General features: G+C 42.3%; 1 protein-coding gene across 2 annotated transcripts in view; it reads left to right on the top strand.

Annotated features, from left to right (window-relative positions):
- Positions 1–8,717, top strand: part of LOC115096679 (solute carrier family 22 member 6-A-like) — a 33,336-nt gene extending 24,619 nt beyond the window's left edge. For both annotated transcript variants that reach the window (XM_029611667.1, XM_029611666.1), the window contains exons 8-10: positions 418–526; positions 5,432–5,635; positions 6,912–8,717. In XM_029611667.1, the coding sequence (XP_029467527.1) occupies positions 418–526; positions 5,432–5,635; positions 6,912–6,990 (392 nt within the window). In that variant the 3' untranslated portion in view covers positions 6,991–8,717. The remainder of the gene's footprint in view (positions 1–417; positions 527–5,431; positions 5,636–6,911) is intronic.
- Positions 8,718–21,352: the final 12,635 nt, after the last annotated feature.

Below are 21,352 nucleotides of genomic sequence, written 5' to 3'. Positions count from 1 at the left end.
TGTCAAAAAGGAGGCGCTAGGGATGCGCTAGTGTCCCTAGCGCCTCCTTTTACTGCAGGCCCTCATTTGCATGTTGTTCCCTCCTGAATCGCGCGCACAGGAGAATGGCCTGTGCGCGCGTCGGGAGAGCGGGCGCTCACTGGCTCTCCCGTGACTTTTACTGAATCGGCCTGAAAGTGATTCACCCCAGGGCACAGCCAGGGATTCGATCTGAGGCACAGGGAGATGAAGTCATTTCCTCATGATCTCAGGGGATTAGACCCCAGTCCGAAAATTTGGACATATGGATTTGAGCCGAAATCCCCACAGCTCTTGTGCCTAAATTTAATTCCTTCTATACTCTCTAGCATGATCGTTCTCTGACAATTCACTATCCACCATAGCAAAAGACTGGTCTTTCTTTTTCTCTCCCCACAGACATGCAGATCCTACGCACCTCACTGGCCGTGCTGGGCAAAGGCTGCCTTGCCAGCTGCTTCACCTGTGTTTTCCTGTTCACCATGGAGCTCTACCCCACCGTCATCAGGTAAGGGCCTGAGCCTCCACAGCAAGAGCATGCAAGTAGAAAATCTGGAGGAGCCCAGGCTCCAAACCCAGCTCTGAGAGACTTCTCAGGAAATCGGGAAGTCATGGGATTGGAGGCAGTGTCCTATTTTGGACTGGTAACTGGATTAAAGACAGGAAACTGGATAGAACTAATTGGTCAGTTTTTCAAATGGAGAAAGGTCGTTAGTGGAGAACCCCAGGGGTCTGTATTGGGACTGTGCTATTTAGCATATTCATAAATGATCTGGAGAAAGGAACGAGGAGTGAGGTGACCAAATTTGATACAAAATTGTTTTCAATTGCTAAAATGGTAGCGGATTGTGAAGAACTGCAGAAGGACCTTGTAAGAATAGGAGACTGGGCTTCTAAATGGCAGATGCAATTTAATGTGGACAAATGCAAAGTAATGCATGTAGGGAAAAATGATCCCAACTGCAGTATCATGAGGCTGAGTTCTGCGTTAGGAGCCACCACCTAGGAAAAAGACTTCGGAGTCCTTGTGGACAATATCTTAAAATCTTCCGTTCAGTGTGCGGTAGTGGTCAAAAAGGCAAATAGAATGTTAGGAATTATTTGGAAAGGAAGAGAAAACAAAACTGAGAATATCATAATGCCTTGGAATAGAGCCATGTTGTGACCCACCTTGAGTATTGTGTGCAGTTCAGGTCACCCTATCTCCAAAAAAGACATAGCGAACATAGAAAAGGTACAGAGAAGGGCAACAGAAACGATAAAAGGGAATGGAAAAGCTCCCTTATGGAGAAAGACTAAACTGATTAGGGATCTTTAGCTTGGAAAAGAGCTGACAGAGAGGGGACATGATTAAAATTGTACTCCATGAACAGCAATTGTCAGATTTAAAATAAATCATAGGAAGTATTTTTTCTGAGCACAAAATCAAGCTATGCAATCTATTGCCAGAGGACATGGTCAAGGCAACTAACAATGGGGTTCAAAAGAGGATTGGACAAGTCCTTGAAGGAAAAGTCCATAAACACAGTTATTAGCCAGGTAGACTTGGGAAAACAGCACTTATCCCTGGGCGTGGGATACTAGAAATAGATCAACAACTGGGGATCTCACGGGTACTCATGACCTGGACTGGCCACTAGCAGAGTCAGAATGCTGAGCTTGCTGGACCTTGTTCTGGTCCAGCATGGCACTTCTTATGTTCTTATCACTGCGCACGTATTTGCAAATACAGCTGTAAACACTTTGTCTACTCCCCTGCCTAAATACACCTTTGGAAATGACTCTTTATAATCCAGGTGTAAATCTGCATTTTGTGAAAGTCCACAGGTACTTTAACCTGCTCTGACCAGAACAATTTTCATCAGATGAATGTAGTCAGGTACTTTCTCAGCTAAATCCCTTTGAAAAATGTCCTCCACCTGTAAAAGTGACATATGTAGATAAGTAGATATGAACGAGATCCCATGCATCCTATCGTATAGGATCCCTACTACTACTATTTATCATTTCTAAGCGCTACGCGATGCACACAACGCTGAACAAATACACATAAAAGACAGTCCCTGCTCTGAGGAGCTTCCAGTTTAGTCAAGACATGCAGAAAAGACAAATATGGGGTCTGAAGAAATGTTTTTAATGGTTAAAATCAAGAAGGCAGTGATCAGGAAAAGCCAGGGATTAAGACTGAAAAGCAGCTTCAGAAAGGTGGGGCCAACAGCCAAAATGCCACTTAGCAGCCAGAATATCTGGCTGTTTACAGGGCAAAGTTTCAGCACAAACTAATCGGCTAGGCAGTGGCTGACAATTTGCCTGAATTAATATAACGGGCTCTCTCGCCGCTGAGTAGCTTACTGGACATTCAGTGACGTTAGAGGATCTGTACACCTAGGGGTAGATTTTCAGACGAGCGCGAACAGCCTACTTTTGTTTGCGCTCCAGGCGCAAACAAAAGTACGCTGGATTTTAGTAGATACGCGCGGAGCCGCGCGTATCCACTAAAATCCTGGATCGGCGCGCGCAAGGCTATCGATTTTGTATAGCCTGCGCGCGCCGAGCCGCGCTACCTCCCCCCGTTCCCTCCAAGGCCGCTCCGAAATCGGAGCGGCCTTGGAGGGAACTTTCCTTTGCCCTCCCCTCACCTTCCCCTCCCTTCCCCTACCTAACCCACCCGCCCGGCCCTGTCTACACCCCCCCCTTACCTTTGTCGGGGGATTTACGCCTCCCGGAGGGAGACGTAAATCCCCGCGCGCCAGCGGGCCTGCTGCGCGCCGGGCCGCGACCTGGGGGCGGGTACGGAGGCGCGGCCACGCCCCCGGGCCGTAGCCCCGCCCCGTACCCGCCCCCAAAACGCTGCCGCCACGCCCCCGGAACGCCGCGACGACCGGGCCCGCCCCCGACACGCCCCCGACACGCCCCCCTCCGAGAACCCCGGGACTTACGCGAGTCCCGGGGCTCTGCGCGCGCCGGGAGGCCTATGTAAAATAGGCTTCCCGGCGCGCAGGGCCCTGCTCGCCTAAATCCGCCCGGTTTTGGGCGGATTTAGGCGAGCAGGGCTCTGAAAATCTACCCCCTAGCTCCTGAAACTTAATGGCCATATTTAGCTTTTCAGTTGGGGTAGACTTTCACCTCAATAGATCTAACAGGCTCTCCTTAGGTGGCCAGCTAGATCCATTAGCAGTGCCCTCGTGGTTAGAGCCACGGGGCTGAGAAGCAGTGACGTCAGGCTTCAAATTCCACTTTGCCCACTGATGCTCCTTTGACCTTGGGTGAGACAGGTCACCTTCCATCGCTTCAGGCACAAACTCAGGGCCTGATTTACTAAGGCTGTTCTCCCATTCTATGTCTACAGGGAAAATGCTTAGTAGATTGTAAGCCCTTGGGGGCAGGGAACCTCCCACTGTGTCTGAAATGTAATTTGCCTTGAGCTCAGCGTTGGAAAGGTGATTAATCAAATCTATTTGAAACCGATCCCCTGGATGTTTAGGTGGCTCTTAAATATGGTCAGAGAGGGAGCATGATATGCAACTCAGGAAGTTTGTTCCCGGCACATGGTGCAGTGAGGTGAAAAATGCAGGTTAGAGTTGGAGATGGAGGAGAAAGACGCAGATAGAAGCAGCTTGATCAGTGAACAGAGGTCACATGGAGGAGTGTAAGGGAAGAAATGAGGGAAAAGGAAATAAGAAGCTGCCAAGTGAAGGTACATGTAGGTGAGCAGGAGAAACTTCAAATATATGTGCACAGAGAAGAGAGGATCTGTGGTCATAATGGCTCGTCATAGATTGCTCGGTCTTGGGTGCCTACATTTAGTCAGCTAGTGCTGAATATCAGTTCTGGCCAGCTCCATCCTGCTGTGGTCACCCAGTGATTGGCAGGGGGGAGGAGGGGGAGGGTGGAAGGCAGGCTGGGCAGACTCTCGCTTCCTTCGCCCATCCTTCCCCTCCCCCAGGGAGCTACTTTCTTCTTCATTTATATTCTCTAATTATTTATTTATTTATGTATTTATTTATTTAGCATTTTTCTATACCGACCTTCATGAAAAAATTTCATATCAGATCGGTTTACATGTAACAAAGGGTATAACTTAAACAAGAACAATTCACTAGAAGCGGAAGTTACATATAACAAGGGTAGATAACTAGGGGCTAGGCTAGTCAGAGGTACAGGACAGTGTAACTGAGGACATTATTATTATAATTAGCAGATAATAAAATAGTTTCCATTCTTTGGTGTCTCTGGGTTAACTTTCTGGCCATGCATTGCTTTTTCACATTCTCTCTCCTTATCTCTGTTCCTTTCTTTGCTTTCTCTCTCTCACACACACACACACAGTCAGCCCTCTTCTTGTGCCCAAGCCTGGCCGCTGTCCGTCACTCCAGCCAGCCTGTCCACAATCAACAATTTCCTCCCCATCAGCCAATCAGCCTGCAAGCTAGCTCCCTAACAGGCCGATACAGTACAGTGCGCTCAGCTTTGGATTCCCAGAGGTCAGCCTTGAGCCCCCAACTCCCAGGCAGCCTCCAGCCTCAGAACACTCACACACACACACACACACACACACCCCGTCAAACTTGGGCCCCCAGCTCCCAGGAAGCCTCCAGCCTCAGGCCTCCAACCCTCAAGTTACCTTCGAACTCGGACTGCCTGCTATCTGCACCTCAGCAAGTGCTGTTGCAGGCAGCGCGTGGCTTTCCGTGAGTTTGAGCTACGCCAGTGCCTGTAGTCTCACTAGAACAGCACTCGACTACAGGCACTGGCACGACTCAGCCTTGCAGAGAGCCGTGTGCCTGGAAGAAAACTTCCAGGATGGAGCAGCTCGAAAGCTGGATGGGCCAGAACCCAGATGGTCCACCCCATTCTGATGCCTGTGCTGCGGAGTACACCTGGATAAAGTTAGCCAGATAAATTTAACCGGCTAACTTTAGCCACACAGTTTGTCAATTAGAGTTAGCTGGGCAACCTTTCCCAGACAGCATTGAATATCCACACTGCCAGGACAAAGTAAAACCTGGCTCAGTGAACACCCTCAGCACTGGCTATTTTTAACCAGGTAAATTTTGTGTAGGCAACAATTTGTCCAGACAAAATTTAGCTGAGGAGCAAGGAAAAAATTTAAAACTTCAGGGTATGTCTGGCTAACTGCAAAAGTTAGTCGGACAAAACCTTTAAATATTGATCTCATTGTGTCAAAGTAAGAATGATTTGCATTTGTATATTTCAATACATTTTGTATTAAGAACTTAGCAGAACCATCTTGCTAATTAAATTGGCAAGCTTAAGACAACTATAAAGATCCAGCAGCAAAGAAATGAGGTGCCCAAAGGCCTCAGCCTGGGTCTGTGGAAAAGAGACCTCTGGATTTTTCCCATTCTCTGATATAAAAATGAATGTTTTCCCTTCTCCTCTGCCCTCACAGACAGAGCGGGCTGGGACTGGCAAGCTCCATGGCCCGGGTGGGTGGCATTGTGGCTCCCATCGTGAAGATGACTGGCGAGTATGTGTCCTATCTGCCATTGGTCATCTATGGTGCAGCACCTCTGGTCAGTGGCCTCTTCTCCTGCTTTCTCCCGGAAACCATGGACCAGCCATTGCCTGACACCATAGAGGAGGTTGAGAAGAGGTGAGGGGTCCTTGTGTCACTGTTTGTGTCCCACACCTGTTGGTTCATGTCACATATACGTAACTAGTTATAGTGACCAGCTCTTGTCACACACATCACTAGTTACAGCGATTGACTCCTGTCACATATACGTAACTAGTTATAGTGACCAGCTCTTGTCACACACATCACTAGTTATAGCGACTGGTTCATGTTACACACATCACTAGTTACAGCGATTGACTCCTGTCACATATACGTAACTAGTTATAGTGACCAGCTGTTGTCACATAGATATCACTAGTTATATAATGACTTGTTCATGTCACACATGTGTGACTAGTTATAGTGATCAGATCTGTCATATACATGACTAGTTATAGTGACCAGTTCTTGTCATATATGTCACTACTTATAGTGACCAGCTCTTGTCACACACATCACCACTTGGTTCATGTCACACTCATCACTAGTTAAAGTAACAGACTCCTACCTCAGATATGTAATTAATTTTAGCGACCAGTTTGTCAGACATACATCATTAATTACAGTGATTGGTTCTTGTCACACATATCACTAGTTTGAGTCATTGGCTTCTTTTACATATGTGTAACTAGTTATGGTGACCACTCCTAGTCATACACGTGTCACTAGTTATCAGTTCTTGTCACATGTGTTCAAAGCTATAATGATTAACTTCTGTCTCATACACATGACACTGGTACCTGATCGGTTGCCTACCTCTTTCTCTTTTATACATTGTAATTTTATGAAGGTTTTCCATGATAAAGAGGTATTTACCTGCCGAAAAACACCTTCTGACAATTGCTCCCCCCCCCCCACCCCCCCTGCCATGTGAGAAAGAATATGTGCACCATTCACAATATGCGCACTTTCCTTTGCATGGAAGAGGGGCCGTGCCAGAGGCAGGGTTACGGCACACCCCCTAAAGGAATTCCATTTTGAAATTCCCATCCATATTTTACCTCGCCTACTTCGCACCCTGCATTGAGGTGTGGTAAAGAATCCCCGTGGCAATGACCCGCCACCAAATTTTCAAAGAGAAACTCCGCGGAGATTTGCCCTTTGAAAACTGGCTTGCAGGCCCTTGGGTGGAAACCTACCCTCAGGGAGCGGAAATGCCTCCCTGTATGTTTAAATGTGGCCCATAGTGAACATGTTCTGCGAAGCCTCAGGCAGACAGACTGAAATCATATTCCTTCTAAATGACAAAAAGTTACTTATAACCTTTCTATTTTGTGCTTCTATTTTATTTTTTGGGGGTTCCTTCTAAAAGAAAAACGCTGCATAAAGTCCGGAGCAATAAAGATGCGCACGAGAGCGTGGACATCCCAATGTTTAAGAATGCCTGCTAAGCATGGAGGAGCAAAGCGAACGCTGAAGAGGAGGGAGGCAGCTCAGACTCCCACTTTCTAGGTGCTGGGGAAAGTGGGGGGCAGGGGACTCGTCCTACCCCCACCATGAAGAACAGGCCCCAACACTTCCAGTGGGTTGCAGAGCCCGGAAGGCAGCTCTGTAGAGAGCTGCAAAATGCTCTCCTGGCCACAGAATAGGGGGGGGGGGGGAACAGGGTGCTTGGGAGTGTACCAGAGGCTACAAATGCTGGCCCCCTGAGGTGAGATGCTTTTGAAAAAGGTATCTAATGGAAGATAGGAAAGACCTTAATCATTGTTAAAGTGTTGTGGCTAATTACCAAGCCAGCTAACCTATCCCGCATTAAGCCCAGGCCTGTCCCACAGAGGGTTACAGAAATCTCTTGCCATGTACACTCAGTCTCCCTGTAAAGTTGAGATTCACAGCTTTCAAGTGCAGGAAAACAGGGGTGGGTTCTGAAAGGCAATCTGAAATTGCTTGCCATAGTTCCCTGTCTCTCCCTTTCCTCTCTAAAAGCTTTCTATGCCATCTCGCTCCCATGCAGTTAGAAAATGTTTCCAAGGTAATATGAATGTGAGCAGGAATGCCAGATTTACCTTGTGTCACTCACCTAGGACAGACTGAGCCAGTTGCCCCTTACCTTAGGCCTGTGTTGGTCTGACTCCTGGCTCTCCTTTACATTTTCTGTGAAATGTATCAACATATGAAACACTGGCAGGAAGTGTCCAGTTACTTGATCAGTTGTGGGTACGTACACGCACCCATATGGTTCTGAAGAACACTTCCTGTGTCTTCCTTATTCCATCACCTCCTTGCCTATGATGTCAACAAACAACTCCTTACATGTTTTTATTTTCCTTATTGATGTGAAACTCTGGCAGTTTTATTAATAAAGATCATTCTTGTTTCTAATTGTTTTCTACAATATGTTAGGTAGAAGTGGCTGGAGGCACCCTTGGGAGGGTGTTCCTCCTATCATTCAAACAGATGGAGCAGCCATGACCACCCTGACAAGGTTTAAAAATGCATTTGGCCTTCTGTTTAAAGAACTAGTAGTTGAGAACATATGTGACCCTGAGAAAACAGTAAAGGAAAAACAAGACGTAAAATTAAGCATCTGTTGTGACTGTAAGGGTGTCTAGCCCTTATTACTAGAATCTAATAAGGAACATTCTAACAACGGGAGGTTCAGGAGCTATAGATGTCTATCTGAGAGACAGGAGCATAAGGAACTAAAGATTATGGAGTCTGCCAGAGTTCCAGTGAGGGAAGAGACAGCCGTCTTTCCTTCTCTTTGGGTGAGTGTGCTTCTCATGTTGACTTGGGTATTGGAGCTGATCCAGGAGGTTTCCTATCTTCAGGACTCGAGGTTGGGAGCTTCTCCAGGAGGCAGTTTTCACCAGAAAATATTTGAGAAATATAACTGAAGAGGAAGAAGAGGATTTCCTAGCTCTGAAGAGAATCTGGGAAGATAAACCTTTCAGGAGCTCTGGGAAGTCCAAGTTTTCTTCGCTTGATTTCTTCAAGATTCATGAGGAATTGACTCTTGACCTTGGGAAGTGTCTAAGAGCAGGGTCTGATTTATTGTGTTATCTGCCGGTTTAAGAAGAACTGGTTCTTGGGTAGGGAGGAGCAAGGGGTTCTATACTGTTGTACCAGCTAGATTCAATATTTTGTCTTCAGTAAATTAATTTTGCATGAAACACAATCTTTGGCGTGGCCTGGTTTATTTTTGTGTGGATGTTTGAACATCTTACTGGCCCTGAAGTTGTATTTCTGCTTCCAAATCATAGAACCCACATTCCCCCACCCTGCATTGAGTAGTTCAATGCTCTGCATGACTGGGAAGTGTGGTCCCCTCCCATGGGGAGGGGGAATTTCATGAGCATTGAACAATTACCATAGAATTAATGGGACAGGTGACAGGTGGTCTGCCTCTCCTAAGAATCTGAAATGGCAGGCAACCAGATGGCTGTAGATCATGAGGGATTAGCTGAAACCAATATCTTTCACAATAGGGGTAGAATGAGGGGGACGCCTTCCAAACGCATGTGTCTATAGAGGGAAATATTAATTGAGAAGCACCCTAAGCATGGCTATGGAGCATAGTGTTGGCCCTGAGTCTGCAGTTTGGCTGACACATGCCATGTAAATTCAGTCCCACCGTGAAGGAGCGTGACAAAGGAGCTTGCCCCTTTGTGCGCCCCTTTGGGACCACATTCTTGTAATTCTCTAGGCCCCCAAGCTGCCAATGATAGATTTGGATACCCTGCCTGGAAAAATTCCAACCATAATTGAACAAGGTAGATACATCTCCGTTGCTCTCATGCACTGCCGTATTAGAAGATTCTCCAGGTCAGCTATAAATTAATTAATATGCCTTTGCTTACCCTGTAGTCATTAACTGTTTCCACCATATTCACCATTCTAGTAGTGAGTGCCAAATCTCTGACCAAAAGCCTGACAGTTTCTATGTGACAGAGACTTGGCTCTCTGATCAAGATGCTCCTTTGTTAAATCTATGTTGCTCCCCCCAGACTACACCTACATTTCTCAACCTAGGGGATCAAGAAGGGGAGGCAGCTTATTGATGATCTTTAAAAAGTCACTCAATTATTCTAAAATTGAGATTTCCATCTCTCAGCCATAAGAGGTTCTTCTGTTATCGTCTAATATATTGAATGTCTGTTTGATATTCTGCACCCCTGGTCTCCTCTCTCATAGCTCTTCTCCTCTAATAGAACATTAAGTCTGGGCAAATGTTGACCGTTCAAGAAATAACATTCTTGAAGGCTTCAATTTACACTCAGTTCAGGTCCCACGAACCGCTGTCGCTGCCTGTGAAACTGTTTTGGAATCTATGTCTGCCTATGGGTGAAGCAAATAGCTGACTCTCCCACCCAGAAGGCTGAACATATCCTTGATCTCATTTTTTTAAACCCTCTCAATTTTCCACCCAACCTCGTCAGCCTGTCTGACCCCTTGCTGCACACTTTCACCACCCGGTTGAACTGACAAGCGAAGCACAGCCAGTGTTACTTAAATGGGGTTTCATTAACCCTAAACAATTCAAAACCAAATTTTTACCACATTTACAAAATCCTGCAGAGACTTCACTCTCTGCTCTAGTTAACCTATGGGAGAACTCATTTCTAACTGTAACTGATGAGCTAGTACAGATTAAGCCAAAACACAGAAATTGCAATAAAAATGCCCACTGGTTTTTCCACTCCCTGCAAGAGTTGAAATGCTTCCTTCACAGACTAGTGAAAATGGTTTTAAACACTCTACACCTGAGAACTTATACTCCTGGGGGAATTCTCGCTACTACAGAGCGCAGAATTTGCACAGAATTCCCCTCCTGCGCAGAATTTACAATTTTTGTATAGAATTTCTGAGAAATGCCCTGATCTACCACCCTGCTCACGGCAAAGATCAGGCCCAAAGATCAGCTGACCGCCAGCAGAGCCCGTCCTGCTTACTGCGAAATGAGGCCTGAAGCAACAGCTGGCCATGAGCAGAGCAGCGAAGATTAGCAGGCCTACTAGCAGAGAAGGCCCAACTTGAGAAGAAAGAAAGCTTGTGAATCCGTGTGAGAGAGGAAGTGTGCTTGTGAAGGTGCCTGTTTGTGTGTGGTGTGAGCATGAGAGAGCAAGGGAGCCTGTGTGAGAGAGTGTGTATATGAGAGAGAGATTGGGATCTTGTATGTGTGAATGAGGGATTGTGTGTGTGTGTGAGAGAGGTAGACTGTGTAAGGGTGTGTTTGTGTATGTGTGTGTGTATTTGAAACAGAGAGAGGGCACCTCTGTGAGGGGGGTGTGAATTTGCAGGAGAGAGAAGGAACCTGTGTGATGGGGTGTTTGTGCGAAAGAGATAGAGAGCCTCTATAAGGAAGTGTGTGTGTGTGAAAGGACAGAGAGAGCCTGTATGAGGGAGTGTGTGTGTGTGTGTGTGTGTGTGAGACAGAGAGAACCCATGTAAGGGTGTGTGTCCGTGTGCGAGAGGGAGAGAGAGGGAGCCTGTATGAGGGTATGTTAGAGAGGTACAGAGGGAGCCTGTGTGAGAGGGTGTGTGTGCGTGACAGAGATTAAAGGAGCAAGTGTGAAGGTGTGTGTACGTAATAGAGATCTATTTATTTATTTATTTATTTATTTTTCATGTTTTTATATACCGCCCTTCCTCAAAGATATCAAGTCGGTTGACAGTGCAACAAATACATCTCAATGGAGAGATGGAGCCTCTGTGAAAGGGGGTGTGTATGTGTTTGAGAAGGACAGAAGAAGCCTGTGTGAGGGCCTGTATGAGAGAGGGGTCAAACTGTGGGAGTGGAGGGCTCAGGGCTGGAAATAGAGCAGAAGGAGTTGAGCATGGACAGGGAGAGAAGAGAGAGTGGAGAACGGAGGAAATCGGGCTTAAGAGTGCAGCGTGAAAGAGGTCTGGCCAAGAGTCGGGGGAGAGATGGAAAGGATACTTCTAGGAGATTTTTTTTCTCAAAATACTTAAAACTCTGCATCTTTGAGTAATAGCTTTTCTGTATTACATTTTATATTAATTATTAAAGACTGTGATATGTATTGTGTTATTTTAACTAATATAAAGTGTGCAGAATTTTAAATTCTTGTGTGCAGAATCCCCCCAGGAATAAACTTAGAAGCCTATAAAAATCAGTTAACCCAAAACTGTGCTGCTATAAACAGCACAAAAAAGTATACTTTTATAATCATAATAGACAGTGTCCGGTTAAATCCCTAATACAATATCAAACTTTTCCACCTGTGGGACCTTAGACCACTTTTTGCAATATGTTTGACTCATATTATGCTGACAAGATTGCCACTCTGTGTGCTAGTTTTCCAATTGACAGTGTCTTATTGGGTGAGATGAGATGGGACCATTTCCCTGTTGTTCCTCAATCTGAAATTCTCCAGATCATTGTTAGTATGAGTTCCTCAACATGCCCCTTTAAATCCCTGTTCAACCATAATACTTAAACTCATATGTCAAAACACAGTTGAATATGTGACCAACATTGTAAAGTTATCACCTTCCTCAGGAGAATTACCATCCTCTCTGAAGAAAGTGTCTGTTAGACCCATTTTGAAAAAACTTCAGCAGTAGGCAGAGCCAACAATATTGTCAAACTATCATCTCATTTTGTCTCTACCATTCCTCGCTAAAATCATTGATATTGCTGTTTTACACCAATTGTCTAATTTCTTTGATGATCACTCCCTGCTAGACAAATACCAGTTTGGCTTTTGAAAACACCATAACACAGAAACCCTTCTACTTATTAATGAGGTTTTGACTCAAGGAAAAAATTCATTCTATAAGATATATCCTTGGCTTTTGACACTGGAAACCATGATACTCTGTTTTACCATCTCTCTGCATTGGGGATATCTGGGTCTGTCTTGGCCTGGTTTAGGTCCTATCTTTCACAGGGCACCCAACAGGTTAGAATAAATTCAGAAACTTCATCCTGGTTTCTCATTCAGACAGGTGTACCCCAAGGCTCAACCTTATCGGTTGCCCTGTTTAACATCCCCTTGACACCACTTTGCCATCTTCTGGCCAATCTTGAGATCCTCTTTAAGTTGTATGCAGACGACAGTCAGTTATTCTTTCCCTTAAAGTCTACATGGTCTCTCCCCAATCTGAATCACTCTGGCTCTCAACAATACAAAGCTGGTTATGTCATAATAGATTATCAATTAACACTGACAAAACTGAAGCCATCATCCTTTCTCATTTGCCCTCTAACAACATTCCCCCTGTGCTCACATTTGATGGCCATCATATCCAGATATCCAACAAGGTTCGTAACCTAGGTGTTATTATTGACCTTGTTCTTTCAATGCAACCCCACAACAAATCAGTAGTCCATATGTCTTTCACTAAACTGAGGACTGGATTTTCTTTCTTTGCACCGGTTTGTGAATCCCGGCGCTAACGGGGGGTGGGCCTGCGAAAGCCGGCAGTTATCGCACCACCGCGGTGCAATCGCTGCCGGCTTTCACACCCAATAGCAACATCGTAAAAGGTGGTGTTATTGGGCGCGCTACTGGCAGCGATAAGGGCTCTTACCTTTTCGCCATCAGCAAAGTTTCTGCGGCGTCCACCCCGACACCGCCCCAACTCCTCCTGTTCCAGTGCCGACGCCGCTCCCGACTCCACCTCGATCTAGCTATCGCGTGCGATACGCTTACAAAATGACCCCCTATGTCTGCTATGTCACTTAAAGCCACTTCTCAATTCAAATGATTTCCGTACCTTTATTCAATCACTGATATTCTCAGGTCTAGACTACAGTAATTCTCTATATATCAGTCTCCCGGCTAACAATCTAAAGGCCAGATTCATTAAGGCTTTTCTCCCATTTTGTGACTATGGGAAAAACTATTAGTGAATTAGGTCCTAAGATCCATATACGTCATCCAAAATGCAGCTATATGAATACTTACAGGGGCTAGAATACGAGATCATATGTCTCCTACTCTTCAATCACTACATTGCTTCCTGTCTATTGATGTATCCAATACAAGTTAGTGGTCATGACTTACAATATAATGTAGCCTCCTCCTGTATTGCTGTTATATTAAAAATCTATATCCCAGCACGTACACTCTGTTCATCCAGCCAGAGTCTCTTAATCCTGGATTTATCAAAATGCTATAAATATAGCAGAAATAGCACCTGCAATAAAAAGGGGGCATGGTTAGGACAATTTTGCTGCTTCCTGCAATGTATAGGCAATTTCTGTGCACTGGGTAATACATGGGAGGAGGGGGGTTCAGAAGGAGGGGTAGGGTTTGGGGAGTGTTGTAACAGAAACATTCTGAGATATTCATGGTAATATTGACATCACTAAACATTTGTAGTCATAATGGATGAAAAGCACAACAAGAGGAGTTGATTTGTACTATGATGGTGCATTGTACAAATCAACTCCTCTTGTTATGCTTTTCATCCATTATAATGACTACAAATGTTTAGTGATGTCAATATTACCATGACTATCTCAGAATGTTTCTGTAACACCATCCCCCTAAACCCTACCTCACCTTCCAAAATCCTCTCTCTCTCTCTTTCTCTCTCTCTCATTAACATGCGTGTTAAGGCCCTATTTTGTCAGATTATTTTTTAATATGTTTCATTAGATTGTCACTGTTTTTATGTTCTCCCAATGTTTAACTGTACTCCTTGCCAAAGGTTTGGAGGGTGCAATAAATATTTTAAATAAATAAATCTGAAGAGTCTAAGAAGGCCCTGCCCATTAACTTCCTGCAGTTAGAGATTGATATTCAAAGGTATTTATCCAGATAACTTGTGAATTATCTGGATAAATGCGGATGTTTGAATATCGCCTCTACTTAAATCATTATCTAGATAAAATTTAGCCAGATAACTTAGGGGCACTTTGGAAGTATTCTGGTGCAGAAATGGGTTAGCCAGGTAACTTATCTAGCTAACTCTGATATTTGGAGTTAGCCACATAAGTTACTTGGCTAATGTGTTCCCCAAATGTCTTTGAGCTTGCACAACTATATTCAAAGAGTATTGTTGGATAAGCGCCAACAGATTAAAAGCAAAAAACAAGTCCACGCTGGTGGCTAGGCCTACTCCTCTCCTCGCCTCGGGACGTGTACAAAAGGGATGTGCTGTCATTTTAAAATTAATGTAAGCTCTTTGCACTTAATATATACGTATAAACCAGCTGGCTATGCTTGCCTATGATAGCTTCTTTGAGCATTACTCTCCATGAGGCTCATGCCGATTCAAGTCAAGCAGTTTGTAATCAAGCTGATTGCGCGGTATGACATGCAAGTCACCAGCGAAGCAAATGATGCAACATTGAGCAGCAAGGCACAGCTGTAAATGCCTCATGTGAGAATGAATATGTTTGCAAGAAATTTTTTTTTCAAACGGAGCCTCACCAGGAATGATTTGAATTTGTGCCCATGCAATGCTTTACAGCAGATGTTCTGAGCCCTATATAAGTCTAAGAATATATCCATCATACCCACAAGCTGAAAACAATTCCTACCATGTAGTCTTTTGAATGAGTGTGGAAACCTCATAAACTAAGTGTGCTTCTTTACGCTTAAGAACATAACTCACACATTGCTGGTTTTACAGCGTTTTAAATGCTGCTTAACAGTCAATTATATTGCTTAAGACTGAATTACCTCGTTCCAATCATCAGTGACCACACTCACTATTATTCATATTTTTTTGGATTTTTCAAAAATAATTTTTTAGAATAGAAACTAGACACTTATCATTGCAATACTTGAACAGCGTCTGAGACAACCCAACCCGACTCGACACGGCTCGTGTTTCGTAGGCTTCGTCAGAGGTGCTAAGGTTATTAAATGTCTAAAATATAAAAGAAAACAATTGTACTTATCTTCTTAGTTTGCTTAACATCAATGTGTATCGCTGTTCGAGATTACATACGTTCTTTGGGTCTGTCTCACTGCATACGCTGCTACTCGGTCTCAGCTTTAACAAAAAAACGGGATCCGCCATTGTTTTTAACAGACTTTTTAAACTAACTAATAGTTTCAAAACGGGCCAATCCCTACTAGAGGAGCTGACTCTAACAACCAATGGGAGGTTAAAGTAATGAAGACCATTCAACACAGTCATTTAAACCATCTGGAGCTTGTGACGCGAGGGTGAAAATCCACCACTACTCACAATAGTTGAGTTGACAGCTGAGATCTCCACTGCGATCACTCTTTGACACTTTGTCCAGGACAGTCCATTTAAGCTGTTCAAAAGTATGATGAGCCTGAAGACAATGCTTAACAATTGGAGCCTTTATATTACCAGTATTTTTAAGCGCCTCCTGTGTTCATGCAGCCGCGTTTTAATTTGTCTGCTGGTGCGGCCAACATATAAGAGTGGATAAGGGCATAAAATCAAATAAACTACTTGTGTAGACTCACATGTAGTATTGTGGTTCTTTCTATATATTCTTCCAGTAATTGGATAATGCCAGGTATTGCCCTCGATGGTGGTGATACACATATCACATTTGCCGCACTGCCTATGAATGCCATTGAATAAAGATTGACCGGCCTGAGAGAGAGATGCATGCACAACATGATCACAAATATTTTTGCTTCTTTGATACGAAATCAATGGAAATTCCTCAAATGTAGAATGAAGTTGAAGTACATGCCAATGTTTTTCAATACTTTGAGTGATCAAATACGATTTATCCGTGTGTTGTAGAACACAGATACTCGCGGTGACTGGGGGTTTAGATTGGTATTGTAATAATGCCGTGCATGGAGAGTAATAGGCACATTTATAAACTTTATACACTACTGGGTAAGGGTAACCATGGTCGAAGAATCTTTTTGCTAATAAGGATGCTTGGAATTTGAATTCTTGATCTGTTGAACAGAGTCTGCGAATTCTAAAAAACTGGCTGACAGGGAGGCCATTTTTAAAGGTCCGCGGATGAAAACTATTGTACATTAATAAATTACTTCTGTCAATGGGCTTACGATGAGCTATTGTATGTAACTTGACTCCTTGTTTAGAAATTAATATATCCAGAAATACAATTTGCTCCTGTCTGGATTGAACTGTGAATTGCAAATCAGAGTCCAAATTGTTGATCCAATTAGAGAATTCTTCCAAAGCTGGAGCTTCTACAGTCCAAAAAAACAACAAATCATCTACATAGCGAACCCAAAAAGGAATGTTGATAAACCATGTTGATGTATAAATAAATTGACATTCAAAGTGATCCATAACCAAATTTGCAATCGACGGGGCGGCAGAGGACCCCATGGCGATGCCATGAACTTGCAAATAAAATTTACCATGGAATTGAAAGTAATTATGCTGTAGGACCAATTGAGCAATCTCAGATACGAACATATACGGCATGCGTCCGCCTTCCAACTCATCTTTTAAACATTCTTCAATGGTAAGAAATGCTATTTCTTGAGACACATTCGTATAAAGAGATACTATATCCATAGTCACCAATAAAGTGGATGATGGTGGGTAAAATTTCTCCTTCCAATTTATTCAAAACTTGTGTGGTGTCTTGTATAAATGAACGCATTTGTTTTACAAAAGGTTGCAACAGTGTGTCCAAATATATGGCCAGTGGTTCAAGAATAGAACCATTACTGGAAATAATAGGGCAGAGAGGTGGATTATTTAGAGTCTTATGAACTTTGGGTACACCATATAACATTGAAATACGTGGATGATCAACCTGTAAAAAATTACGTTCCTTACGTGTTAGAAATGGTGACACTTTTTCATCCAACAGTTCTTTGATGATATGCTGCAAATCTGGGGTGGGATCATTTGGTAGTTCACAGTAATATTTTGTATCTGATACTTGTGTTGTAAGAGATTGAATATATTGTTCCCGATCTTGTATGACTACACTGTCTCCTTTATCGGCAGGCTTGATAATGATACGTTGATTTTGTGACAATGTTCGCAGTGCTGATCTTAGTTCAGATGGTAAATTGACTTAAGGATTGGTTGGAATTTTCTCAAAATCAACTATATCTTTGAGGATCAAATCACGAAACGTACTAATATTGGCATCCATGGGTCCTGGTGGAATCCATTTTGACTTAGGTGGTACAATTGATAATTGATCTGCAGGGACTTCATTGACATCACAATATAATTTAATTTGAAGTTTACGGATGAATTTAGCTGTAGAAATTCTACTTTGGAATGGGTCATGGCGTTTATAAGGAACAAATGATAGTCCTAAATTAAGACCTTGTTCCTGAGATTTAGATATCACACACTTGGAGATAGTCACGATGGCAGATTTGTTAAAGCTGAGACCGAATAGCAGCGTATGCAGTGAGACAGATCCAAAGAACATATGTAATCTCGAACAGCGATACACATCGATGTTAAGCAAACTAAGAAGATACGTACAATTGTTTTCTTTTATATTTTAGACATTAAATAACTTTACCACCCCTGATGAAGCCTACGAAACACGAGCCGTGTCGGGTCGGGTCGGGTCGTCTCAGATGCTGTTAAAGTATTGCAATGATAAGTGTCTAGTTTCTATTCTAAAAAATTATTTTTGAAAAATCGAAAAAAATATGAATAATAGTTAGTGTGGTCACCGATGATTGAAATTAATTAATACAGTCTTAAGCAATATAATTGACTGTTAAGCAGCATTTAAAATGCTGTAAAACCAGCAATGTGTGAGTTATCTTCTTAAGCGTAAAGAAGCACACTTGGTTTATGAGGTTTCCACGCTCATTCAATAGACTACATGGTAGGAATTGTTTTCAGCTTGTGGGTATGATGTTTTTCTAAATACAATTTGTGATCTATACATCATACATATACAGTTTAGTTTTGTGTAAGAATATATCCAAGCACAACAAGCCCTCCCTTGGTGGCATGAGATTTTCCCAATGTGATCTGTTTGTCAGAAATCCTCTATAGCTCTTCTCCACAGAATAGGTTGCTACTGTTTGCCTTTTGGTATGCTCTTAGCCTGCCGGGATCCTAGTGTGCAATGCTTAGGAAATGCATGGATGTGGAAGTCTGAGAAGGACAGGCCTGCATCCAGTATGAAATATAGTTCCATGATGTTGGCTTGCTAATCTGTGTTTTACTTCAGCATACTGTTAAGAGGTAAACAATGTATGGTAAACAGCATGAGAAATGGCAATAACACAGTCAAGGTGCAGCATACTACTGTCACTATGCCATAGCATTGGTCTCCTTCATTGGCCAATGTTATAGAGCCAGAGTAGCCCGACCAGTGGCCTATTGATCACATAACTTTGAATTCAATGATTCGGGTAAGACAGTTGTCACAATAAGTCTCCTGTATGCAACCTACCGTACAGCCAATTTCTTCGCTTACAAAGATTATGCACTAATATAGACACATTTACTCAAAGATCTCTGGAGATGAAGACTCGGTTCATAGAAAGGGGATACCCTAAAGAATGTATCAATAATTGTCTGTCTAGAGCAAAGAAACAGAAATGCTCCACTTTGCTAAAACCTCGCATAAAGTCAGTTAAGAAGGACAGAATCATCTGCCCACTTACATTCACAGGTCTGACCCATGACATAATTAAAACTATCAAGAAACATTGGCACATATTATAAATACTCCCAGCCTTTCAAGGAAAAGAGGTTATGGTGGCAAATAAACGTAACAAAAATTAAAAAGAATACTTGTCACCGTCAGCTTTACCTATTGATAAACTAATAGAAAAAAGACCAGCAAGACACAGCCCTTGTGGCAGTTGTAGTGTCTGTTCAGTTAATCTTAAAGTACAGACTTTATCCATTGGCACCAATGGCAGGGTTTACAAATTGCAGGGTTCAAACAATTGCAAAAGTACAGTGTCATTTACATGGCAATTTGTCCTTGTAACAAATGGGTCATACATTCAATGACTTCAAGTTCTGTGTTGTCCAGAAACCTTTCAAAAATTGGAGAGGAGGGGATTTTGATAACACTTTATTAAGACTTGAACAAAGTTCATATTTGATTTTAATACTATTACCCCTTTTGGTCTTAATTGTGATACAGATTTCAGTGTGTATTTGTAAAAAACTTGGTGTTAGTATATATTCTTAAGTACAGTTTTCATAATTTTTTTTGCATAATAATTATTTATTTATCCTGTAATGTTATTATTTTATTTTCATTTTTAATTTAATTTAAAAAATTTATTTTTCATTTTATATTTTTTATCTTTCATTTTTTTATTTTTCAAATTTTCATTTAAATATTTTTATGTGGGTGTTTTTTAGCAATTCAAGCTCTCTTCATTTCATTTTATTTATTATTTATTATTTATTTTTATTTTTTATTCATTTTACACATTGTTACAATCATCTTTTACATCTTCGTTCTGACAACAACTGAGTCAAATTGTCCCCAAGTCACGCGGTTCTTCAGTCAACAGACACAATATTTACCATTCGTCATATATTTTGTAATCTTGTGTAATAACTCCATTTTTTAGTGAAATCATTGTCTCTGCATTTAGTTATTGGCACTAAAGCAAGAGATATGACCAGTGGGATCATCGGATAGTTCTTGCGCGGTTATTATATAGTAATCATTTTTTCTGTCATACCAGCGCATTGGGTATGTGTGATTTTTAACTGGGTGTTAGAGCATATTTTTAAGTTTGGTTTTCACGATCACTTTTGACTATGGTTGAGTTAGTTTGTCACCGTATCACTCTGTCCTTTGGTCAGCATACCATTTGTTGCATAATTTTTAATATTTTATTATTATCACATGGTAATAATGTGGGATGACTCCTCTTGTTTTAGTAAAATCAATATGTATTTTTTAACAAAATCGCTGTCTTTGTATTTAGTGAATGGTCCTAAAGCAAAGTGCTATGATTGATTAGTAGAATTATCGGTAAGTCCCTGCACGTTCCCTATATAGTAATCACATATTTTTATATTTTTAAATTTTTACTATCTTTTTCGGCATCCTAACACATTAGGCATGTGTGGTTTAAGTTTTTTAGTTAAATAACTTACTCTGAACTTAACTTTTAAATCTATCTTTTTTTGGCGGGCTTTCAACTAAATTACTGCAAGATTTCATATAAATAGCCCTTGCTAAGATTCCTCTGGACAGTCACTACTTTACTCCACGGCATGCCGCAGGTAAGCTTGTATCAAAATCGATTCACCGAGTTGGATAATGCTTCACTTTTGACTATTTATTTAGTCCTGATATATTGCACCTTTTTTGGTTTATAAAATACATGGAATAATCTTATGTAGTTAATAACTTTTCATGCAAATTAAAAGTACAATATTTCCATGTGATATTAGATTTATCCTTGTCTAAATAGCATGCGGCATCAAGTGATTCTTTTTTTCCATAGTTTTCGTGCTGCTGACAATAAGCACAAATATTGGTGGTGAGGCTATCGCAACATTAGGAATAGTATTTTTTTGTATACAACTAGGTATTTTTTGCAATCAACCTTGTTGATATACCTTGGTTTTGTTAGTCATTTCAACGATAATTTTTATTACTCACCAGTACATGCATTGTATTTAATAAATGGTGCATCTAATGTATGGTATTTTTAGACAAGCATGCTATATAAACAATATACTAGGGGGTAGATTTTTTTAAAAAGCGCGTTCGCGTACTTTTGTTTGCGCACCAGGCGCAAACAAAAGTACGCTGGATTTTATAAGATACGCGCGTAGCCGCACGTATCTTCTAAAATCCTGGATTGGCGCGCGCAAGGCTGCCGATTTTGGGCAGCCGGCGCATGCCGAGCCGCGCAGCCTGTCTCCGTTCCCTCCGAGGCCGCT

This window comes from Rhinatrema bivittatum, chromosome 8 (genome assembly GCF_901001135.1).
Source record: "Rhinatrema bivittatum chromosome 8, aRhiBiv1.1, whole genome shotgun sequence".
In the NCBI taxonomy this organism is placed as follows: domain Eukaryota; kingdom Metazoa; phylum Chordata; class Amphibia; order Gymnophiona; family Rhinatrematidae; genus Rhinatrema; species Rhinatrema bivittatum.
The sequence above is the reverse complement of the archived record's forward strand: the minus strand, read 5'-3'. Positions and strand labels throughout refer to the sequence as shown.